Source organism: Balaenoptera borealis (genome assembly GCF_965194805.1).
Source record: "Balaenoptera borealis genome assembly, chromosome: X".
Taxonomy (NCBI): domain Eukaryota; kingdom Metazoa; phylum Chordata; class Mammalia; order Artiodactyla; family Balaenopteridae; genus Balaenoptera; species Balaenoptera borealis.
The window spans coordinates 127,356,348-127,381,805 of NC_138881.1; the positions used below are offsets into that span (position 1 = coordinate 127,356,348).

Sequence of the window (25,458 nt, forward strand, 5' to 3'; positions counted from 1 at the left end):
TCGGTGGGCTTAGCACACTGCAGGGTGCAGCAGATTCCTAGATCTTTGTTGACTGGCAGAAATTCCTCTGGAAGTGGCTGTCACTACTTGCAGCAGCCCCGATCCAAGAATCCTGTTCTTTTCTCTTCTCAGTATGACCTGCCATTTTGAAATTAACTCAAGTGACTTTCCCCTCCACCTTTACCCGAGCACGCGGGCGCGCGCGCGCGCGCACACACCCACACACAAACATACTCACAGGAGCTCTTGGGCGCCAAATGCGCGCCCCCTGAGGGCAGGGATTGCAGCCTGGTTTTGCTCACAGCTGTATTCTCAGTGCCTGGCACGGCGAGAGCTCACACCTTCCGTGACTGACCGAGGCGCTTTGACCCCTCCAGTGGGGGCTGGCTTTGCTCTCCGTCGCCCTCCGTTCTCATCCCCCCACCCATATTCCCGTCCTAAAGGCGCCCAAGGGGGAGGGGTCCTCTTCATTCCTTCGTTCCCTCCTTCGTGGTCTTGTTGGTTCATTCGCTAGTTCATTCATTCATTCATTAGTACATTCACCTGGCCCCACCGCGCAGCTCCCCTGGGGTCTGGCCTGACCCACCCACCCCGGGCTAGGCCACGCCCCCTTCCAGCCCCCCCACTCTCCGGGCCAATCGAGACCGGCGGGCCGGGCGGGGCCGGAGCCGGGGCGGGGCCTCGCTCTCCCACTACCCACGGCGGCGCCCGCGGCTCCGGAAACGCGCCGTGGGGCTGCTGGGCTCAGCCGGTTGCTGGCGGCTCCGTGGCGCTTCCTGCCACGCCGGGCCTGGGCCGCGACAGCGCCACTCCGCCGAGGACCGCGCGTTGGCCGCCGCCGGGCCGAGGTGAGCGTGCGGGCCACAAGAGGATGTGCGCGGAGCCCGGGAGGGTGTGCGGGGCCGCGATGAGCGCGCGGGCCGCCAGAGGATGTGCTGGGAGTCGCGGATGAATGTGCGGGTCCCGGGTGATCGTTTGGGCTTCGGGAGGATGTGCAGGGGACGGCCCAGGAGAGTGTGCAGGACTGGGGTGAGTGTTCCAGAAGGTGTGCGGTGCGGGGGCAGGGGGCGGCCAAGCTTGTTGGGGGACGTCTCTGTTCCCGCGGGAAGCTGCTCGGCCCTGGGGCCAGGTGGAGCGGGAGGCGGGTCCGGGATGGCGGGTGCGAAGAGGCCGAAGGCCTTCCCGCGGCGGCCAGGGGGCGACGGTTAGGGGCGGGAATCGCTGGACGTGCTGAGGCCTACGCTGCTTTTGGGGTGACGCTAGGGGATGGGAACCGGTCGCTATGGGAAGAGGGGACCCCCCACCCCAAGTGCAGAGGAGGCCAAGTGGGAGGGGGCGTTGGGGGGGTGTTAAAAGGGCTTTTCCCTAGTCTGGGGGAGGGGCTGAACAGCAGTCAGAGACGCGGGTAGGTGTACTGGGGACGGTACTGGGGACTTCCTGCTGGCGGAGTCTCTCCTTTCCTTTTGGGTGGGGGTCGAGCGTCAGCTTGTCGGGGAGGATGGGGGGGGCAGCCTAGAGCCCAAATGCTGTGAGGGAGGGGGAGGGGCAGCCCTTGCTGGGCGAAAACAAGCTCAAGGCCCTGGATCTGAACAGTGCTTTTTCTGTCGCCCTTCTGGGGCCACCATCACCCGCTCCAGTGCCCCCCCCCCTTAAACTCCTTTGCTGCCTTCTCTAGTCTATATTTGGGTGATTAATTACATGTCTTTTTCCATCCTCCCCCCCACACAGTCGCCTGCTGCCCGAAGCCCATGGTCCCTTTCAAACACCAACCCCCCCCCAGAATCCTGGCCCTTTTCCCGGAGGTCCCATCCTGTTCCAACTGACACCCTCCAGCCAACGTTGGCGCAGCTGGGGGCCACCAGCCCCCTCCAGTCTCCTTGGTCAGTGAAATATTTCCTCTTCAACCTCAGACCCGACATTTTTCTTTTACCAAAGGATTTCAGATGGGATCGCTAGAACAGCACCCCCTCTGGGTACTAATGCTGCCTCACCCCATCCCTCATGCTTCCTCCTGCCCTGTGCCTGACACAGTCCAATCCATTCCCCCCAAATGTCTTAGGATCTACATTTAGAATCCTATCGAACAGTGATTTTCAGCCTTCTTTGGGTGAGGAGACCCCTTAGAAAATCACTAGAAAGTGTGAATTCTCTTCCCAGAAATCTGACAGTCAGCACAGAGAGTGGGATCCCATTCAGGAGGCTCATGGGCCAGAATCCTGTCTGATGAGCCCTGGAGGTGAGGAAGCCTCCGGATTCTAGACGGGCCCAGTGCTAACCAGGCACAGATCAGCATCCCAGTTTCCTGAGTGCTGGTTGAAAATGCAGATTTCTCATCCCCACCTACACCAGCTACTCTGTCCCTTGAGTTCTTAGCAAACCCCAGGCCAGGGCTCTAACCCACCCGTCCAACCCTGGCCCTAACCTGCCTGGGCTCCCCAACTGCCCAGGGCCCCTTGGGATTTGCACAGCATTCCCCCACCCCCATTTAGAATCGTTCATATCCTGGGCAGTGTGACTTAAACGAAGCTATACTTAAAATTTATTTTGATTTTCAGTAAGATAGCGTGCGTCTTCTTGGGGAAATGGGAACATAAACCTTCCCTCAATTAAGTACAACAAACACTACAAAATCCCCTTCTGGTCTACCTTCTGGCTTTTTATAGAAGGCAAAGAAAATGGAAACCTAAACAGAGAGAGACAGGTGCCCAGGCAGAGTGAGAGAGGAAAACGGGGAAGACGGAGACAGATGCCTGCCACCCACGCACACAGAAAAAGGCACACACAGACACAAACATCCCAAGAGAAACAGACTTTCCTGGTGAAACACCCTCTCTTCTGGCCCTTTAGGATTCACTTCTAGTAGCAGTGCATTTGCACAGTACAGGGTGGGCCCAAATGGGGCCTTTGCGGCCACATCCTGGCGGGACGGGTTGAGAGCTGGTGAAGGCTAAGCCCAGCTCCAGCCCAGGGGCTCGGCTCAGGATCCCAGCCTTGCCTGACTCAGGTGGATTGGGGTCTCAGCAGTGTGTTCAGTCTCACAGCCTGTCCTTTGGTTGAGCACTCATGACCCAAAAAGACGTGTTCCCGGAAGGAGTACCCAAGTCTGCTTCTGTCCCCCCCAAATTATTTCAGTCCAACAGGTGGGATCTTACCTGCCTGACTAATCGCTCAGAATTGTTCTGAGACACGATGCCATCCCTGCATCTCTCTTTGGGGCAAGTCTGGATGTTTATAGACCATGTCTGCTGGCCTTAAAGCTGGCCATGCTGTTAGAAGACCCCATGGGGATGCAAGATGGTGAGAAGTATTGTTTTTGATTCTGGAAGCACTTATATTTTTACATATGCCAGTGCCGTTGAACCATCTTTGCCCAGAGATAGTTCTCTCGATCTAAACAACACAACTCAAGGGAGAACAGATATCCAGTAAGGAGAATTGGGAATCTAGGTAATTAATAGGATGATTTAGGGTTAGGGTTAGGGGTGGGAGAGGGAGCTGAAGGCACCCATCTGAATTAGATGGTCGCGAGTGCAGTCTCTCGTGTGACCTATAAAGATTCCCTCCAGGGCATTTTTGCTCTGGCCCAGAACTGAAATGAACCCCATGAGCCACCTGTTGTCTTCTGGGGGCCTGAGGACATTCTGTTTCAGGTCCTTATCTAGATGCTCCAGGGAGTCCAGGTGTTTCTGGCACCCCTTTGAAGTTTCTGGAAGCTGCCAGATTGATCTAGTTTGGGTGGCCTTGCTCCCTGTCCCCTGCCCCCACTGCCCAGGGAAGGATGGCACCTGCTGAGGAGGTTGCTTGGCTACTTGTGCCATGGAATTAGTCTAACACTGGTCTTTTAGGCTCAGAAGTGAACTTTCCTAGTAGCCAGACATCCTAAGGAGGGGTCCCGAGCTCAAAGGTGACCAGAATACACCTAATTATTCACTATTTTTTGTGACACATGTTGGCTTTTGTCTCCATTGGGTTCAGCTGTTAACTTCCGTTCTTTCAAATCAGAGTGAAATGGTTGTTTTGGTTCTCAGTGTTTCTGATTCAATACGGAAAATTGGATTTAAATAAGTTGGTTAAAATTTACATTGCCATCTAAAGCACATTTCAGGAACATTTGTTCACTCACGTGAACTCTCATGCTTTAGGAAGCATGATTTTTCAGAAGTGTGTCTGTGAAGCAGCTGCGGTGTCTGTGGCACTTGGCTAGGTCCAGAGTGGAATCCGCAGTCAACCTTGGCAGGGCCTTCACTCTCTGGGAGCATATGGTCGTTAGACTATACTTCAGATCCCACTTAAAGAAGGAAGATAATATTTACATTAAGAGGCAGAGGTTTGTTTTCCCATAGTCTGTCTACCAACTTCCTTTTCCCGGTTGGGTGAAGAAGTGCACTTCCGAGATTTGGGGCTTTTCCATGGTGAGTGAAAGTGCCTCGCATTCAAGATCAGGATCGCCCCCTGTATCCATCGGGTGCACTACAGTGGTTTTCATATTGTGCCTGGAATTGCTTTGACCTTGATCTCCCAAGGTCCACTTTCGGAAGGCAGCAGACACCTGTATGTGTCACTTTTGTCACAGAGTGCAGTTTCTTTTCCAGATTAGTTCCACCATTTTAAAGTGGAGCTGTTGGGCAATCCGGCTTCTGAATTATCAGATTGTTTTCAGGATTGATGATGATTTTATTTTTAACTGCAGTGGGATTAATGTGTATTATCTTTTTTAATGATCTTCCTTTGCGTCTCATAAAGCTTTTACCCGATATACCTTGTTCATTGTGCAGAGTTTAGCTTCCTTTTGTGAAAGCAGGGCTCACTTTTTCCCTCCCATTTTTATGAGCACCTTCAAAATGGTCTCTGTGTGTCCATGGGTTCTGTCACTGTGGGTAGTGATCTGAAGTGCACTTGGGTTAAGTCCCTTGGGCAAGCCTGGTACAGGAAGGGCCAGTCCTGTTGCTACACAGGAATTAAAGGATAATTAACAATTCACTTGGGGGTTGTGGCTCCAGGACTTCAACGATTAATCATGCCAATTAAGTGAAAACACTTTGGTGGGATCCGCTCAATTAAATGGGAACACTTCAGGAGGACCTGCTCAATTAAACATGGGTGGCTTGGAAAAACTGTGAGTGAGAGAGAGAATGACGTGTGTATCTATTGCGCAGGGAGGGTCTGTGATGGCATGTTCATGGGAGGATTTAAAGCCAGTCCCCTAAACCCATACGCACCATTAGGCTTCAAGGACACTCAATGGCTGCCTGGCCTTTGGATAAGGCCTGGTGTTAGATATTACCTGGTGGCGTATTATTTCTCTCTTTTCTGGTGTGGTTTGAAATGTCTCAAATCTTGGGAGCTAGACCTTAGGCAAGTTAGTTCACCTCTCAGATCCGTGTCTTCCTTCTCTGTAAAATGGAGGCGGGAATGACTATAGATGGCGATAGTTACGTTATGGGAAGGGAGAAGCACAGTGCCAAACGCATAGTAGGTGCTCTGTTAATGGAAGTTAGATGAATTTAACACACCCCTCCCACCACAGTTTCTCACATGCCCACTGAGTGTTAGGAGCTGCTGCAGATGCTGGGGATTCAGGGGTGACCAAGAAAGAGAAGGGCCCTGTCCTGTCAGAGGTGACATTTCCCCCAGGGAGAATCAGGTAAAAACAAGCAATTTTGGAGGATACGTTTTAGGTAGTGAAAAGTGTTATAAGTAAACCGTGATGGGGCTGGAGAGTGAAGACATTTGGAGGAGGTGACACTTGAGTGAGGCCCGAATTCTTTGAAGGAGCCACCTGAGGCAGGTTCAGAGGCCCTCAGGGGTATTGCCTTGGCGTGTTTATGACAGGATGAAGGCCGAGGGTCTGGAAGGAATGACTGAGACATGGGGTGCAGGATATGGGTCTGGTGGGCTCAGCCAGGGCCTTGGAAGGGGTTAAGGCCTTAGGTCTCTGGCCTGAGGGTGGTGAGATGAGGCTTGTAACAGACCATCTTCCTCAGGAGGTGAAGGTGAGATGTTCTCCTCTCCATTCCACTTGGCAACAAAACCTCAATGTCAATTGGAAGTGAATTTTTTAGAATGAATTGTATAAGTAATCTATGACCAGTTCATTTTGTATTGGAAGCCAAAGTCAAACCAGACATCAAATGTATACCAGGAAGAATCCAACTGCTCCGAGGGTGCCCTGCCCAGGTGACAGTGGGATACAGAGGGCTTGGCTGCTGGGCACCTGGGGCTTCCCTCACACACCTGGGGAGCACCTGTGCTGGCAGCTGCTTAAAGATGGAAATAGAGTTTCTGTGGACACGGGGGCCAAAGGAGGCCTTCTGCTCACATCTGTCATGGTTCTGATAGCTTGGGGGGATGATCCCAGGAAGTGACAACCCCATGGACCTGCCTCTAAGCTTTCTGGGACTGCCCACACATTCCTGCCAGCACTGCTCCACTGTGCCTGCCTTGCCTGTGTGGGCACCTCGGGATGTTGCCCAGCTTCAGGGGCAGTTCCCTGTTGTCTCCTTGGCCTCAGCCCTGTCCTCGCGCATGCTGAGCATCTTTCTTATCCAAAGTCAACTGAAATCTTTTAAAATTGTTGTTCCTTTCTGATTACCAAAGAAATGCAGCTTGGTTACTAAAAATTCATTACAGAAACAGAAAGCAGAAGACCTTTCTAGACCTGGACTCTACCCCAGGGTGGTGCACATTGCAGTCTCGATGTGCTCATTCACTGTGAGTCACTCTCAGTTTATTCCTTTTTTCTCCTAAAACACAAATATATACCATTCTCTCCCCTTCCCCTACACTCTTTGGATTTTTTAATAAACAGTTACTGTCTGTCTATAATCTTCTTTGAAGGAGGATTCAAATTTTTGTAATCTGCTGTGTGTCATTCTGCACTGGCCACCTGTTGATTTTTTTTTTCATTTTCATTTACTTTTTAAAATGTTTTCTGTTTTTTTTTCTCATCTCTTACCACCTATTGATTTTATACTTAAGCTCTCCAGTTTTCTTCCTGCTCTGAGTTCTAGGATTCTTCAGAAAGGTCTCCCTCATGTTTCTATGACGTTGGGATTATTGAGACCCTTCCTGTTGGTTATAGTATATTGTTTTCCATCCTTTTACTTTTAACCTATCTCTGTCTTTACATTTAAACTCTTTATATTTAAAGTTTCTTGTTGACAGCATATAGTTGAGTCTCATTTTTTAAAAAAAAATACAATCTGATGATCTCTGCCTATTAACTGGTGTGTTTAGTTCATTTATATTTAATTTAACTATCCATATGGTTGTGTTTAAATTTGCCTCTTGGTATTTATTTCCATTTGCCCCATCTGTTCTTTTTCCTTTGTTTTTTTTTACCTTTCTTCTTTTGGATTATTTTTTAGAACTGTATTTTATCTCCACTACTGGCATGCATCAGAGTCTTGGAGGGCTTTGTAAAGCACACAGTCATACATTTTATTTCTACATATGTTATAAACCCTGCACTACCTTATTATTTTTGCTTTAAATGTTCAGTTATCTCTTAAAGATTTAAAAATGAGAGAGGTAAAAGTGTTTATATTTCTGCACATATTTACATTCCTGATGTTCTTCATTCCTTTGTGATCCAAGTTTCCATCTGGTATCATTTCCCTTCACTGGAAAAACTTTCTTTAATATGTCTTGTAGTACAGGTCTGCTGGTGACAGATCCTTTCAGCTTTTCTTTGTCTAAAAAAGTTTTTATTTTGCCTTTATTTTTGAAGGATACTTTCCCTGAATATAGAAGTCTCGGTTGACATGTTTTTTTTTTTTCCTTTAGCACTTTAAAAATGTCATTCAGTTGTTTTCTGGCTTGCACATTTTCTGATAAGAAGTTAGCAGCTATTCTTATCTTTGCTCCTCTGTGTACAACATCTTTTCTTCCTCTGGCTGCTTTAAGATTTTCCCTTTATCACTAGTTTTCAGCAATATGATTATGATGTGTCTTAGTGTACATGTGTGGGGTTGTTGGGGTTTTTTTTGGTTTTGTTTTTTGTTTGTTTAGTCTTGCTAGGGGGTAATTGGGCTTCTTGGATCTAGGTTTCATCAAATTTAGAAAACAATACATTTTAACCATTATTTCTTCAGTTATACTTTTATCCCCCTCCTCCTTTTCCTCATCTTCTCAGATTCCAGTTGCATATGTGTTAGACCACTTTCTGTTATCCTCAAGTCACTGAGACTCTGTTTTTTAAATATGTTTTTCTTTCTGATCTAAATTTGGGATAATTTCTATTGCTATGTCTTCAAATTTTCTAATCTTTTTCGGGGGAGAGGGCTGTGTCTAATCTGCTGTTAATCACATCCAATGAAATTTTCATTTTAAATATTACAGTTTTCACCTCAGTAAGTCCCATCTGGTTCTTGTTTATATCATCCATTTCTTTCATTATGTTCCTGTTTTTCTTTAAATAGTTATACATTGTTAAACTAGCTGTTATCCTTGTCTGTAAGTTCTGTCAGTGATCACTTCTGAGTGTTTCTATTGACATTATTTTCCTTTCCATGAGTCACATTTTCCTGCTTCTTGGCATTTACTTAATTTTTTTAACATCTTTATTGGAGTATAATTGCTTTACAATGGTGTGTTAGTTTCTGCTTTATAACAAAGTGAATCAGTTATACATATACATATGTTCCCATATCTCTTCCCTCTTGCGTCTCCCTCCCTCCCACCCTCCCTATCCCACCCCTCTAGGTGGTCACAAAGCACCGAGCTCATCTCCCTGTGCTATGCGGCTGCTTCCCACTAGCTATCTGTTTTACATTTGGTAGTGTATATATGTCCATGCCACTCTCTCATTTTGTCACAGCTTACCCTTCCCCCTCCCCATATCCTCAAGTCCATTCTCTAGTAGGTCTGTGTCTTTATTCCCGTCTTGCCCCTAGGTTCTTCAGAAATGCAAATCAAAACTACAATGAGATATCATCTCACACCGGTCAGAATGGCCATCATCAAAAAATCTAGAAACAGTAAATGCTGGAGAGGGTGTGGAGAAAAGGGAATACTCTTGCACTGTTGGTGGGAATGTAAATTGATACAGCCACTATGGAGAACAGTATGGAGGTTCCTTAAAAAACTAAAAATAGAACTATCATACGACCCAGCAATCCCACTACTGGGCATATACCCTGAGAAAACCATAATTCAAAAAGAGTCATGTACCAAAATGTTCATTGCAGCTCTATTTACAGTAGCCAGGACATGGAAGCAACCTAAGTGTCCATCAACAGATGAATGGAGAAAGAAGATGTGGCACATATATACAATGGAATATTACTCAGCCATAAAAAGAAACGAAATTGAGTTATTTGTAGTGAGGTGGATCGACCTAGAGTCTGTCATACGGAGTGAAGTACGTCAGGAAGAGAAAAACAAATACCGTATGCTAACACATATATATTGAATTTACTTAATTTTTTATTGGATGTTGAACATTGTAGAGATTATGTTGTTGATTGTCTGGATTTTGTTGTTTCACTGTGAAAATTGTTGGACTTTGTTTTGGGAGGTAGTTATTTGTGGAATAGTTTCATCCCTTCAAGGCCTAATTTCAAGTTTTTCTAGAGCAGATCCAGGGTAGCTGTGGCTCCAGGGATAGATCAGTCCTACTACTAAGGTATGGCCCCTCTGATTCTCTAGTGAATACCCCATGTGATCACTGAGGACTCCCTACTCTGGTTGGTTAGACCCTGAACATCTTCCTACCTTTGTGTGTCCTAGGAATTGTTCAACTTACAGCTTCCTGGTCATTCTTTTCCTAGTCTTTGGGAGTTTCACTCTATGCATGCATGGCTTAGTAGTTAAGAAAGACTAAAGGGGAGCCTTGTACAGATTTTTTGGAGCTCTTTTTTTCTGCATAGCTCCCTACTTTCTGGAACTCTGCTCTGCCTCAGCTTCCCTGAACACTGGTCTGTGTTGATAATAAAGCCACCAAGCTCTGTTTGGGTCCCCCTTCCCTATACTCTCAATCTGGAAATTGCCTCCAGGAAGAGATCTGGGACACTGATAAAGCTCACCTCATTTGTTTCTTGTCTCACAAGGATCATGATCCTGTGCTGCCTGCTGTCCAATATCTAAACACTGTTGTTTCACATCTATTTTATCCAGTTTTCTACTTATTTATGGCACGACATTAAATCTGTTCCTTGTTACTCCCTCATGGCCAGAAGTGGAAGTCTCTGTCTAACCCTTTTAATATAACATCTAATTTTACGTAAAAGTATTTCTGGAGTATCTGGGTTCTGTACTCCTTGAGCTAGTGTAAAAATGCTTCCTTTTCATATAACTGTGAACCGAATTGACCTGACATCAGAACAGAAACTGTGTTCCTGTTTCTGTGAACTCACTGAAGTGGGAGGCCTGCGATGCATGCACACCTGTGGTGGGATCCGAACGACAAAGGCAACTTACACATGTGGTTCAAATCCTTTATTTAGCAACAGTCTTTGAAGATCTTTTTTTTTTTTTTTTGGAGGTGTCTTTTTCCAGGTATTTTGTTCAACTTTTCATTTTGTCAAATATATCACAGAAACATTCTTGTCTGCAAGCTGTCACCTGGTGAGTTGTTTCGGTGGGGTGGAGTGTGGCCTTTAGAGGGCCTTGCTGCTAGTCAGGAGGCCCTGGCTCCTGCCCTGTTATGTCTCTTCCCTCCAGTAGCCCAGTCTGGTTTTTTGTTGCCCCTACAAAGTTGAGAAGGACCTCTCACTTCCTAGTTATTTCTTCTGATGTTCTTTTGGGGATACTTCCTTCCTGTGCAGTGTGAGCATTGAACTCTACAAGGCCTACTGCTAGGAGGCCTGTGGCCGACCTGTCTCTGAGAGCCAGTCTCCCTGCCACTGGCTCTTGGTCTGAGTTTGTCTTCTCCTGCCTGTGCCTGGGCTAACATTCATTTGTCTTGTCTGGGTTCCCTCTGGCCTGCCTGTATCAATTCTCTGCCAGCCCACTTTCCCCACTGTTTGGGATACATTTTGTTAGGTGTATCCATGCTCTGGCTTGTCATTCAGCCTCTGTGCAAGAGAAGACTCAAGAAAATTTAAAACAGGGGAAAAGGAAGTCACCAGTCTCATCCCACAGGACCCAGAGGCAGGGCTGCTGTCACTCACGGCACCTTTCACTTTCCTTAGCTCTGCCTGCCCCACAGGGTCTTGCTCTTCCCCAAGATGGATTCCTGGGAAACCAAGTCCTGGCAGGCCCCCTTGGGGTGCTGGAGGCCCAGGTGAGCTGTGCTTCCCTCAGTCTGGCTTGGGAATCTGTCACTGCTCCCTGATTCTGGCCTTGGACTCTGCCTCTTGCCCCAGCATGACACACAACAGGGCCTGAACCCCAGCTGCTGCCTTCCCTCCCTCTCTCTGCTTCTCTCCCCGGAGTCTGCCAAGGAATGGTTGCCTGCTGGGCTTGTAATTCCCATCGTACTGATGCGGGAGCTGCGTTTCAATCCAGGAAAGTGATTGAACCGAAGTCCCTTGGGAGGACAGTGGGAGCCAGGGCCACGGCCCAGGTCTCTTGGCACGTGGTCAGGTTCTCTTTCTAGCACTTCTTGAGGCTTGTAGTTATATTTCCATGTTAGCAATGCACGCTCACTTCAGACTCTCACCTCTCATCCCTGGGGTTAGTGGCACTGCCCTTGCCTCATTCTAGAGTGGATGGAAGGACAGATTATCCCTGGGAATTCTTTCAGGATCCGGTGACATTTGGTGACGTGGCACAGTACCTCATCAAAGGGAGTGGCTGAGGCTGGATCCTGAGCAGAGGACACCGGCATATTGAAGGAATGTGACCTCTGTGGGTAAGGATGCCCCCAGCCCTTCCACAAGCTTTGCCACCAGCTTCATGGTCCTACGCCGCTGGGAGTAGGATAAGGGGCACCTGGCATAGCGTCACACAAGCTCACCTTCCAGGGGCTTATGCTCCCTGGGAATGGGCTGTGAGGAAATACAGAGGGTCTGCTACACCCGATATCTCAAAGTAACAGGTGTCCCTCCCAACTCCTAATGACATGGAAAGAAGCGCCCTCAGTCTTTCATTGGGAAAGAAATTAGAACAAACTAGCCACTATAATTAAATACTTTTTTTTTAACATCGTTATTGGAATATAATTGCTTTACAATGGTGTGTTAGTTTCTGCTTTATAACAAAGTGAATCAGTTTTACATATACATACATCCCCATATCTCTTCCCTCTTGCGTCTCCCTCCCTCCCACCCTTCCTATGCCACCTAATTAAATACTTTTTTAACCCACAAATTATATAAATTTCATGACAACTTTACTGTAGTTTACTGTTGAGAGAGGTTGACGTAGCAAGCTCCTTTGCACCATCAGGGGCTGCACGTGGTGAGGTGGGGAGGCTTCTTCGGAGGAGAGACTGCCAGGGGTCAGCTTTGACAGTTCTGGGAGAACCCCAAGTTCAATGTGCAGACCTTGAGGAGGGTGGATGGGGAAAGGGAGGATCAGCTCCTCAGGAAGACAAGCTGGTTCTCCACCCACATGGGCCCAGAGCTTGCTTCATCCAGCCCCTGGAAGGAGCCGACTGTTGGGAAAGGCATTTTAAACGGATGAATGACTTGCCTAAGGGAACAGCCAGCCCAGCCTTTGGGGATTGAAAGGCTTTCCCCTTCAAAGGCCCTGAACCATTCCTACCCCATCCTGATGTCATCTCCGGATGCTGCCATAGCCTGTTTCCTTTTCTGCAAGCAGGAGTTCCTGTTTTGAATCCTGACTTGGTCTCTCACCTGGTGCAAGTCTGACCCATCCCTTCACGTGGAACGAGCTGAGCATTCAGGTGAGTAAAAGAAACCTGAAGAAATGTCAGGGCGTCGTTGGGGAGGCCCAGGTGAGCCTTTGGGGTGGGAGTGGTGTGCTGCTCCTCAGTCACCTTGACAGGGAGCATCCAGCAATCAGGCCCTTGCGCCCCTTCCATCTACCGCGCTTGTTTCCAGCTGGGTGGGGAGCCGCCATCCTGCCTCGGTGGCCTCCAGGCCCGATGCTCGGCAGCTGTCTCAGGAGGAAAGTGATTGTTGACAAAGGAGAGTAACCTCCTTCCTTCCTCCTCGGCAGAGTGCAGTGTCTTGTGGTTTCCATTTTAGAAAGCATCTGGGTGGCCCAACCGCCGAGGATGGGCGAAGACGCCCAGTCACAGGAGATGGCGCCCACGAGCTCCCCGACGGCCAGTGAGCACAGCCCTGAGGTCAAACAGAACGGGGACTCTGAGGGGAGGGGAGGGAGCCCCCGGAATCTACCTGTAGAACATCATTTTGCATGTAAAGAGTGTGGGGATGCCTTTCGGCTTAAGGTCCTCCTCGTGCAGCACCAGCGAATTCACAGTGAGGAAAAGGGCTGGGAGTGCGGCGATTGCGGGCAGGTCTTTCGGGGGGTGTCTGAGTTCAACGAGCACCGGAAGAGCCACGTGGCGGCAGTGCCCCGGCCGGGCCCCAGCCGGGCCCTTGACGAGGCCATGGAGAAGAGAGAGCAAATGGAGAGGGAGGCGAAGCCCTTCGCGTGTGAAGAATGCGGGAAGAGGTTCAAGAAGAGCGCGGGCCTCAGTCAGCACCTGCGCGTCCACAGCCGAGAGAAGCCCTTTGACTGCGAGGAATGCGGGCGCTCCTTCAAAGTCAACACCCTCCTCTTTCGCCATCAGAAGCTGCACACTTCGGAGAAGCCCTTTGCCTGCAAGACGTGTAGCAGGGATTTCCTGGATCGCCAGGAATTTCTCAAGCACCAGCGGATGCACACCGGCCACCTGCCCTTCGACTGCGACGACTGCGGCAAGTCCTTCCGAGGGGTCAACGGCCTGGCTGAGCACCAGCGCATCCACAGCGGAGCCAAGCCCTATGGCTGCCCCCACTGCGGCAAGCTCTTCCGCAGGAGCTCAGAGCTCACCAAGCATCGGCGGATCCACACGGGCGAGAAGCCGTACGAGTGCGGCCAGTGTGGGAAGGCCTTCCGGCAGAGCTCCAGCCTCCTGGAGCACCAGCGCATCCACACCGGGGAGCGGCCCTACGCGTGTGGCGACTGCGGCAAGGCCTTCCGGGGGCCCTCCGATCTCATCAAACACCGGCGCATCCACAGCGGACTGAAACCCTACGAGTGCGACAAGTGCGGGAAGGCCTTCCGCCGGAGCTCCGGCCTGAGTCGCCATCGGAGGACCCACAGCGGAGCAAGACGCTGCGAGTGCAGCGAGTGTGGCCGCGTGTTCAAGAGGCGGTCGGCGCTGCAGAAGCATCAACCCACCCACCGCGAGTAGGGAAGGCCCACGGCCCCGTGGCCGGCGGCCGATTCCCTCGGGGCCCGGGGCCCTAGAGGGGGAGGGCAGAGTCAAAGGAGATGAACAGTTTTGTAGCACTTATATATTTTCTCTTCAGAAAGGTTGAAACCAATTTATACTGCCACCAGCAATTTATAAGTGTTTGTGTTTCCCATCTTGCCTCTCAAGAGTAGCTTCTACCATTTTGATTGAGTTTTGGCTGGTTCAACTGGAATCGAGTACCTTCAAGGTATTAAAATGCACAGGCCTTGAATTGGAGAACGAGAGAAGAGAAACCCGGACGTGGGGGTGGAGCTCGGGATGCTTGGTCCTCTCCTGCAAGCTCCCCCTTCAAGGAAGCTGAGACCCAGAGCTATTCAACAATGGTGTCCATGGAATGTGATCCCGACTTTCCCCAACAGGAGATCGATAGCCCCAAACTTTTTTGGCCTACTTGAATTTATAAATTTTTAGGGTTGTAAATAGAATAATCAAATGTCTTATAATATTTAATTTATTAATTTAGTTCTACATACATATTGTAAATCACATATTATATAGAATAATATATTAATTTAGAAAAGATTCCTTTTTTCCCTAGCTCCACTCCATGAGATCATTTTATCCTAATTCCTCATATGCATTTCTAACCTCACCATCTTCACCAACCTCAGAGGCCCTTTGGCGTCATCATTTTCAAAGCACACATCCAATGGCTTCCATCCATCCGAGCTATGTGCCACATAGCACTGTGACAATCCCTGCACAAGGCTCTCACTAGAAACCGCCTCCCAAGCCATAAGTACAGGTTCATGTAACATTAGAATGATTGTTGTCGTTTTTTAATTTATTCTGTAGCTGTACAATGCAACCGCTTAAGGTTTTCCTTTTTTTAAGTGACCTTTAAAAGGCTTTTTTAAAGCATCGAAGACTTGTCATTGTGAGGTTGTACTCTTAAGAAGAAGTACTAAATCTGAGTTAAATTTCTTTTGTGTCCTTTTTTCTTAAACCAATTCAATCTGGTGACTCCCAGGCATATCCAAAACTAGCGTCGACTGGGGTTTGTTTCAGCCTAACGGGTCTTGTCCTCAAGCAGCACTGTTTTGTTCAAAATCAAGTAGTTGAGAGAGCATCCCCGTAATAGGGACGTCGCAAGGACTCAAGTGTAAGGTGACGCCTCCTTTTCGGGAACGATAGCCTCTCATATGGGGCCTAGATGGTACTTCTCCGATCCTCCGTTTCCACCTCTGTAAAATGAGGATGATCGCAGGACTACCTCCTAAGGTTATCGCAGGGACTGCGATGCCGCGCCTGGCACGGAGGTGCACACTCAGTGGGGTCATCTGCCGTCATCGCCATGGTTATCGCTGTTGTTCTATGACTCATTAGTACCCAAACTGAGGATGGACCCAGGCCTCCTGACTCCTAGTCTCATCTTCTTTCTCTCACGTGATGACTTAAAATACTGTTTCCGTTTTCTTGCATGCAGAGTAGGTTCATCTCCTTTGACCAGTTACCAAGTTACCTTTGGATATATTGACTTTATACGGCAGTTCTTTCTGTATCGATTGTGATGATCTCTTTTCCAGTTTTATTGCTTTGCTCTTTGTAGCAGTTTTATTACATTTTTGTTGTGCAAGCTTTTGATCTTTACGTATCCAAACGTTCATTGTTGTCAGTTAAGTCTTAACTTCCATTGCTTCAGTAGTTAGAGATGATGACATTTTCTTCTAGAATTTGAATTACAAACGAAAAGTTGAAAACCCTGCCCCACCAGAAGGTGGATGCTCCAGGTGGGCAGGCTGGATGGAAATGGGCCAGAGACACAGGCTCACTCCTCATCCAAGATGCAGACTCTGCATGTCTGTGGGCGGTACTTGACTATCCAACCTGGCCACTCAGGCACTCGAGAGGAATTTCCATCTCGGATTGGCCAGAACACTCTGACTGTTCCTCAGTATAGCCCTAACCTTCAGCAGCAGGGCTGGGCCTCACCTAGGTCAATGGGGTGGTCCGAACTTGGTCTTGGCAGCAGCTGGCCAACCTTCCAGCTCCTGGGAGCCTTGGCCATGCTCAGCGTGGATTCAGTGCCTGAGCAGCAGATCCACCCAAGAGACATCTAAAACACAAGAAAACTTACCCGACTGACACTGTCACATGGATGACATCCTCCTAGCGAGTGATTCTGGAACTAGAAAGAGGTCGGTTTGGTGGCTTCTGCTTTTGGCAACTAGGGGGAAATTCACCCATGTGTTCTGACGTCACCTCCTGCAGCCACACCTAAGAGGGGCGAGAGAGCAAAGGCTCGGAGACGAACCGTGCCCCACTGATGGCCGCACCAGGCCTGGGCTGTGAATTGTAACAGCCTTGCCCAGGAGGGGCAGTAAAACAAGGGTTTGGAGGGCAACGATGCCCTTCTGACGACGGCCCACGTGGCATAAAAGTAGAAGTTGGTCATCCTGGGGCTGGCCTGTCACTTTCAGCGGCAAGGGCTGGCCAGGAACCTGGCTCCTCCAGTGGCCTGCAGAGCCCACAGGTAGAAGCTGGCCTCGCAGGGGCTGTAGTGTGACTTCCCAGCAGCTGTGCCTGGGGTAGAGGCTGGGAAGCAGGGTCCCACAGTGACCCTTGTGACCTTAGCCAGAAGGTACTCTGGAATGGCCCCCAGGCCATGCCAGTGGCTCTCTGGGACGTCTCCATCCTGACCCCCGGGCTGGAGAGAAGCTGACAGCACTTGTTGCATAGTGATTCTTTCTGCTCTGGGGGCGTCAGTTCTTGCAGTAGTTGTGAATCTGCGTGTGAAATCACTACTTCCTTCTCTCATGAGTTTTCTCTTTTCAAGCTGTTATGACGTACTTGCTACAACTGTTATTTGGTAAGGAATGTTGGCGTCCACGGCGGGGCAAGTCTGGCACCTTAACCTGGAAGTACCTTGCCATGTCTTGCCCGTGTTTTATGAAGGATCCAGATGCAGTATTAACTCAGAACTTAGCGTCGCCGTCACCGCTGCACTTGTCCCCAGCCAGGGCACGGCATCTTGGCATCCCGTCATGCCCTCCTTTCCTTTGTTCCATTCTTGGTTCTATGATTTTCTCTCGAACAAACCGTCTGCCAGAGTGAACACGTCGTTTCCGTCACTCTGTTTGCAGGTGAAGTCCGTGCTCTCTCTGTGGCTTTAATGTGTGTCCTGCAGTTGCACCGAGTTCAGGTGTTTGCCTCTGGTCCCTGGGGGGTGGATTTCCTTGGACTCTCTAGGTCTACTGCTCCGTCAGATGCAAAATGTGATCAGACTTGCTGTCGTGTGTGCTTGTCTATGCATTTGTGTATCTACCTCATTTCATTTTTCTTTCTAATCACACGTATTCCTTTTGCAAGGCAAATGGAGAGCAGGTGGGTTATATAGAATGCTGGCTCTCCTTCGAAATAGGCCCTTTTCTTATATTCTGAAAGAAACCCTCCATTGCTTTTATTAAAGTTTTGAATACTTGCAGAAATTTTCAAAAGAAAGTAACTGTTTACCACTTTTGCTGCTTAATAAGATTAACTGTGTGGATTAGTTGTGTCATACCCATTAGTTGTGTCATTCCAGACTGAGCCCCACCCGGTTATGGTGGGCGTGTCTCTCTCGCGTGGGGTTGCATTCCGCGTGCCTGGGGCTCCAGCCCCATTGTGCGCCATGAGGCCCCCACCCCGTCTAGGCCACATTAATTCAACCAGAACTGAGCACCTGACTCAAGGGCGGCAACCGGTCCACAGCGCTGGAGACATGGACCAGACCTTTTGGGTTCTCCAACTGTGAAGTACAAACAAGGAAACTGAGAGAGAAGTTTCTAGCTGGTGCTGGAAGAAAGAGGGAGCCACCTGGGATTTAGAGGAGTTGCCCCCATGGGTGGCACCGGCTTGAAGATCTGTGGGCTCCGGCTGGGCACCCCCAGAGCAGCTTCAACCCCAGCAACGCAAGGGAGGCCTGACTGGCTTACCTTCTGGGATCTCTGGCAACTGCCCTCTCTGGTCCACTTGTGTCCCTGCCATAGACTCCCTTGACCTAAGCCAGCTTGAGTGGGTCTCTGCTTTTTGCAGTCTGTCAGGAGCAATTGCATTGTCCCATTTGGCTGCTTCCTGAGAAGAATCACACGGCTCGCTTTCCTCATGTCCTACCTGGCCCTCGTTCCTGGCCCAAGGCCCACCTGACTGTCGTAAACACCTGTTTTAAATGTGGTACTGTATTCTGTTTGCTAGGGTGGGTGCAAATCTATGCCTCCTAGTCTCAGTGAGTTTGACCAATGCTTTTCTGTCTGGGCACTGTTCCTGTACTGACCCCATGTTTGCCCCAGGAAATGAGTTTAAGTCACCGCTCACCCTGTTCTTTATTTTGGAAGTGTCTCGCTACTTGTAGCAAATCCGTCAGATTGGGGAATTGATAACTTCTGTATGACTAGTATACTTACGTTGTGTAGTTCTCATTGCATCAGTTGGGTGGTGTTTATTTTCAAAAGTAGAAATGGTCTCTTTAAACAAAAATGGCCTTCAGCATTACTTGCAGATCTGAGAACAGCTATGTCCTGCCCCAGTTCGTATTTTGGTTGTTGGCACTATTTTCTCATTCCTCCCCAGTCTCCTTAACTTGTCTGTTTTATGGCACTTACTACAATCAGCTTTGCACTAGAGCTGCTCCCTCCCCACCCTCCCCAACCCATTAGATTGTGAGCTCTTAGAAGACAGGGGTGACCCTTCATGTCTGATTCCCCTTCCAGATCTAGCACAGTGCCTTGCATCGAGTAGATTTCAATAAATATATGTTCAATGGCATTGGTCTTCCTTGACTTATTTCGTCAAAGCTTGGTTTATCAGTTCTTCCCTTCCTCTTTTCTCCACACTCTGGAGTTCCGCCCCTGTCTTGCCCGCCCCCGCCCCTGCAACTGCCTGCTGGATGCCTAGAGGGGAAAGGAGGTGCCCTGAGAGAGATGGCTGGTTTTCCTGGAAGTTTAAGCTGTCCCTTGGCAGAAGGGGCCCGTCATTCAGCCAGTTGCCTCCCTCCACTCCAGCTGGGGCTCTCCCCTGGGTCTGAATTCCAAGTGGAAGCAGAAGACCGGCTTGACCCTGAGCTTCTCCCCTAGGAATCAGGAATGGGGTGACAGAAGTGGCTTCTGGGACTTGAGAATTGGCCAGCCTCTCTGGGCTGCGTGGGAGTGGGGAGGTCAGTCTTCTTAGTGGCCAGTGGCCGGCCTTCTCTCTAGTGTCCATAGCCTCAGAAAAGGCAGGTGACAAGGACAGGCTGCTGGCTTCCTGACCTACCCAAATGCAAACAAACAGAGATCGGCCATGGAGTCAGCTGCCCCATCCTGGAAGGCCAAGTGTAAAGTGGGCTCCAGGAAGTGCTTGGGTTGGGCCCTTCTGGGCCACGATGTGCTCCAACAAGAGGAAGCCACATTTTGGAAAGGCTCATGACTTCACCCACCAACCCAGTCTCCCTGGAGGCGCCCAGGCAAGGCCTATGTCGTCTTTCCCCCATGGTCCCATCCTCATCACGCTGTCAATTATTCTTCTACCCAAATGCAGCTTCTAAGCAGGTGGCATGATACCACCCTGCCCCACCCGCAGCCCAGCCATCTCTGCTTGCAAGCCAGTTGTTTGGAAAGAACCATTCATTTGCTATGCTGGTTTCAGGATGTGCTTGCTACTAAGAGTTTCACCGATTTTTCCTTAAAACATGTGCAAGCTCTGTTCTGGCAAACTTCCCTGTGTAAAAGTCAAGGCCACAGGTCCACTTGAATAGCTAGTAATGGGCCCAGGGGAGGGGGGACAGCCTGGGGCTTTTCTCTTGGGGCCTTGTGGACCTCCAGCAGGGGGCGGATGGAGAATGTTCATTTCTGCCCCTCTTCTAGTGCCCCTGCCTTCTGGAGCCCTGGAGCCCTGGAGCTTCTCTCAACACACCCTCCTCTGAGGGCCCCCAGAAGTCTTTTGCTTACCTGAGAGTTCACAGTCCCCAGACCCCCCCCCCACCTTATGGGCCAGCGTCTGAGCCTCCCTCATTGCTAAGGAGGCTCCCACCCACGGCCCTCTGCCCCAGCCCACTTCTGCCCAGCTCACCAACCACCTGGGAGGGGCCACTGGCATTGTCTTAGTCCATTCAGGCTGCTATAACAAAAATACCATAAACTAAGTAGCTTTTAAACAACAGACATTTATTGCTCACACTTCTGGAGAATGAGAAGTCCAAGATCATGGTGCTGGCAGAGCTAGTATCCAGTGAGGACCTGCTTCCTCATTCATAGATGGCTGTCATTTAGCTGTGTCCTGTGGTGGAAAGGGTGGGGGAGCTTTCTGCGGTCTCTTTTATAAGGGCACTAATTCCATTCATGGGGCTCCATCCTCATGACCTAAAAGCCCTCTAAAGGCCTCACCTATTAATCCCATCACATTGAGGGTTAGGATTTCAATGTATGAGTTGGGTGGGGGTGGGGGGGACACAGACATGCAGTCCATAGCCAGCATGTAAGTAGAAAGGGGATACTTATGCTAAAATGCAGAATAGTCCCAGTAGTCTCCTAGCCCACTAGGCTGAAGCTTCCAGAGCTGTATCGAGGTCCACCGTCAACAGCTCCTCCAAGAGATGCTGAGCGTCTGCTGGGTGCCAGCCCCGCTGGCCCAGGTCTTCATCGGAACACTGGGCTAAAATGCATTTCATTCAAAAGACTGACTGCTGGGCTGCCACTAGCCTCACATTGAAGTGCACCGTTGATGTGAGTCTGAGGTGGTCCAGCAGGACTGGACTGAAACTATCACACTGGTGATGAGAGAAAGAAGAAAGAAGGAGAGAGAAACACGTGGGCAAGGCTGCCCTGCCCACCATTAATGGAGGTGAGGGGACTTGGGCTTCTCTTGGATTCATGCATTTATGAGTTTGACGTACACTTTGGTGAACTGCTTGACCTTTTTCCCACTGAGCACATATTACTGCTTTAATTAAAATATTTTAAAATATATAATAAAAATATGGCCCCCAAATTTTTTCAGGAAAGACAGCTTAGAAAAAACCTTGTACTCTCTCACCCCTCACCCCTTTTCTGACCTTCATTCAACAAGCATTTATTGAGGACCTTCTGTTTTCCAAGTCCAAAAGAGAATGACGTAACCCCTGCCCCCGGGGACAGAGCACTAGAGCAAGACAGACCCATAACCAAAATGTTACCACAAATGGGACCTAAGTTCACAAAGCTGGGCTCCTAGGATTTGTGCAGTTTAGTGGGTACCGGTTACACTTGGGTTAAACATTAAAAAAAAACAAAACAAAAACTACAGAGCCAAACACACGCGCATAATATTAGCAAATGAATCACCCTCCCTCCATCCTCAGGTCCTGTTGATTTTATATCACAAAGACCTTCCTGCCCGGGGCCCCGACCTCGGAGTCCATGGCGGTGCCCATGGTGCTGCTCAGCCTGGTGGAGCAGCTCGGGGAGGCCGACGAGGAGCTGGCGGGCAGCTACGCGGAGCTGGGGGACTGGTGCGCCGGGAGGATTCTGCGGCACGTCCAGGTGGGGGCAGGGCAGGAGGCGGGCGGCGGCTGCCAGACAGGGCCTGGGGGGCTGGGGGGCAGGGCGACGCCCTACTCCCCGCCCCCGGGGCGCCTCCTCCGCCCGCACCCGCCCCCCTCGGAGCTGGGCCCCGATGGCTCCCTTTACAGACGGGGAGATGGGGCGAGGTGCGGCCCAGAACCCTCGGGAAGGGAAGGAGGGCCCCGGGGGAGCCGGGGTGGGTGCCAGAGCCCCAGGCGCGTCAGGCAGCAGGAAGCCTGGCCAGACTCAACTTCGACCCAGGCCTCTGTGTGTTCCAGGACAGCCACTTCAAAGTCTGGTTGGAGATGACAGGTGAGTGGCATGTGCCCGGAGGATGGGAATGGATGCAGCCTCAGCCTTGACTCAGAAGCCCCACCCCCCAGACCAGGAGACGCCTGCACCCTGGGGAGCTGAATGGGAGGTGCTGAATTGTTGGGGGTGGGGACTACTGACCCTGAACCTCTAGAAGCCTCACAGCACCAAGCTGGCACGGAAGATGGCCAAGGCCAAATCCCAAATCTCGCTATCAGAGAACTTCTGAGATTCCATAATTCTGAAATTTTCTCCAAATGTAACTGTTATTACAATTTTGTTACACACTTTCAGGACCCATGCTCTCAGTTGCCTGTGACTGGTTCATTGGGTCCTTGTGCTGTGCACTTGCCTCAGCATGACCTCATGTTTTTCGAGGATTTGAGAAGAAAGGTTTCAGTAGTATGTTTTCCACAAGGAAGTTTGTACTGATAAATGGAATAGTTATAAATGGAATATTTCCTGCCATATCAAGAAACAAAAGATGTCACAGTCACCAACGATTGCAGCCCTCCAAAGTGAGCCGGTGAGCCCTGAGGAAACTCGGGATGTGAAAACACAGGATACTGGCCCCAGAGAGCTGAGGTGCATATCAAAGGAATGATTTCAGTGAGCCCAGACTCTTGCATCTTCCCAGACAAAGAAAAGCACTAAATTCCTTACCTTGAGAGATCTGGTTTTCTTTATTTAACAATAATTTTTTGATGTTCCCAATTACCTGCCCTTCGCTGCAAAACTCCTATATATCCTGGCTCCTCCCCTCGCCTCCTTGGAGCAGTTTCTCAGAGCCATCTGAAACGCTGTCTCCCGGGCTGCAGCCCTCATTTTGCCCCAAATAAAACTTAACTCGCAGCTCTCACGTTGCGCATTTTTTAAGTCAACAGAACCTAGGATTAACAGTTTGGTCAAATCTCAAAAACCCATTGTCCTTAGTCACTGAGAACTGTCGGCATCTATAGCGGTTCTTGTGACAAGATTTCCTTTACATTTTTTAGCAATTTAAGCATTTTGTAGCGTCTGCTTTGAAGTTTGTTTAGTTGAGACCAAACTGTTTTGAGAGCCTCGTTTTTCTCTAAAACTTGATTCTTTTCTTCATACCTTCAATTCTTTATTATTTCAGGATCAGAGATGATTTATCAAAGACAGAGTTGTATACAACTTTGGAGATTTTCCTTCTGGAAAATCTTACAAAATGAGAATTCCCCATAGGACTTTTTCTGAAAACATTCATGACCTAAATGGAATCAAACAACTGAGTACTAAATTCCATTCTTAAAGTTCTTTTACTCAGTGCAGTGAATGCTGTGCTGGTACACCGAACCACTGAATGACATTATTATTCTGTGTTGTATTATTATTTAAAAATGCATAAATATTCTGTATTTTATATTCTTTTAAATTTATTTTAATTACACAAGCAAAACATGGATATAAGCTCATTTCAAAATATTAAACAAATAGGGATAAAATAGAGGCCCTTTTAGCCACTCTCTAGGCCCCTCCTAATCCCCCCCAAAGGATTCTTCCTGACATTTTCTGCACATTTACATGCACATAGATACATATACATGGGAGAGTTTCTCATGCTATATGACTATTCTGCAACTTACTCTCTTCATATAATTAAGCATACCTGGGATAGAGGTTGTAACTACAGCTCAGTATTCCACAGCACAGGTGTAGCGTGGTTTGTTCCCCGCTTCTGCTCCTTGGTGCACAGTCAGGTGTCTTGCAGGGTTTTGGAAACAACGCTGCATGGGCAGCCTGGCCCCATCACACAGGACACGACGGATGCTGAGTCGGGTAGGGCGGCACTAGACGGCTTCAACAAAGAGTCCACCAATAACGTGGTGGTTTACGGAAGATGGAAGATTATTCCTTGCCCACGTAAGTCTGAGCTGAGCGGTCCAGGTTGATGTGGCAGCTCTGCTCCATACAGTCACTCAGGGACCCCAGGTCCTTGCATCTTGTTTATTGTCTCTCCTCCAGACCAGTTTATATGCCCCCCCCCACAATCCATTGCAGACCAAGACTGTGGTAAAATGCAATAAAGACGTCATGGCGATGTTGAATTGCTATAAAAGCTTCATAACACTTCTTCCTGATATCTGTACTAGCCTCATCATGGACCACTAACAGACAGCTAGTGGCTGAGCAGTGGTCCAGGGCCCATGCCCAGGAGCTCGGCTCAAGGACATTGCCTTGACTGCGGGGTCAGCTCCCGCAATGGCACACCCGCGCTCGGGCACCAGTGAAGTGAAGGGGCCACCACACCTACCCCATAGGAGGCTGGGAAACAGTCTAGCTGGGAAACAGTCTAGCTGAGCTGCCCAGCACCCAGGAAAGGCAGCCTCGGGTGGGAACAATGAACAGCCTCCCCTACAGATACTCAGAAGTGGCATTTACTGAGTTCAAAGGGTATGGGCATTTTAAAAAAGAGATACTGTCAAACTTCCCTCCAAAAGAGCCTGTATCAAGAGTATATAAGAGTTCCGATTTCCCCCCACCCTTGCCAACACTGATGGAAAAATGGTATCTCCTTGTTATCATTGGCATTTTCCTGATTACTAAAATAGTCAGGTTGAACATCTTTTCAAATATTTATGGGCCATTCACATTGACGCTTCAGCAAACTGCTTGTTCATATTCTTTGTCTTTTTTCCTTTTGACTTGTAGTTCTTCTTATATGCTTGACATTAGCCCTTCATCTGTTATACATGTTGCGTATGCTTTCTTCCACAGTTATTTATTTTTAACTTAGTTTATAGTACATTTATTGTGATGCAGAAGTTGTATTTTTTTATCCTTATGCTGTCAGCTGTTATCGAGTTTTCCTTTTGTGGTGTCTGCATATTTGCTTAATAACATCTTTATCCAAGGACTAGAAAGATATACTCCAGTTTTCTTTTTATAAATTTGTTTTTATAGTTTTACTTTTTATAGTTCTGGTTTTTATGTTTATATTTTTTTAATCATTCAGGAATCTCTGACACATCATAGACAATCATTGTTTGTCAACTGAATGAAAGAATGGATTCAATGCATGGATGGATGGATACTAAACTGCCAAGTTTTCTGGGCTGTGTTTCTGGAATTCCTGTTGTTCCATCAATTAGTATGCTGATTCTTGCATCAGTACTATACTGTTTCAATTACTATAGCATCATAGTATGTTTTGATATCTAATAAGTTCTTTCTTTTAAATTTATAGGCCAATCTCGTGCATTTCTCTTCAGAATGAATTTAAGAATCAGCTCATCAGTTTCTATTAAAATCCTCTTGGGATTTTTATTGGGGTTGCATTGAAGTTATAGATTAATTTCAAGGGAACGAACATCT

General features: G+C 48.7%; 1 protein-coding gene across 8 annotated transcripts; it reads left to right on the forward strand.

Moving 5' to 3' along the window:
* The first annotated feature begins 710 nt into the window (after positions 1-710).
* Positions 711-24,278, forward strand: ZNF275 (zinc finger protein 275). 8 transcript variants are annotated; one of them, XM_082377741.1, is made up of 5 exons: positions 719-848; positions 8,895-11,224; positions 11,687-11,794; positions 12,706-12,790; positions 13,095-24,278. In XM_082377741.1, exon 5 carries the CDS (start codon positions 13,124-13,126, stop codon positions 14,249-14,251), a length of 1,128 nt encoding a protein of 375 aa, XP_082233867.1. In that variant the 5' UTR covers positions 719-848; positions 8,895-11,224; positions 11,687-11,794; positions 12,706-12,790; positions 13,095-13,123; the 3' UTR covers positions 14,252-24,278. The 8 variants fall into 8 exon arrangements, with proteins under 8 accessions (XP_082233865.1, XP_082233867.1, XP_082233868.1 ...); XM_082377742.1 differs by having other exon boundaries at positions 11,133-11,224; XM_082377744.1 differs by having other exon boundaries at positions 11,150-11,224.
* Positions 24,279-25,458: the final 1,180 nt, after the last annotated feature.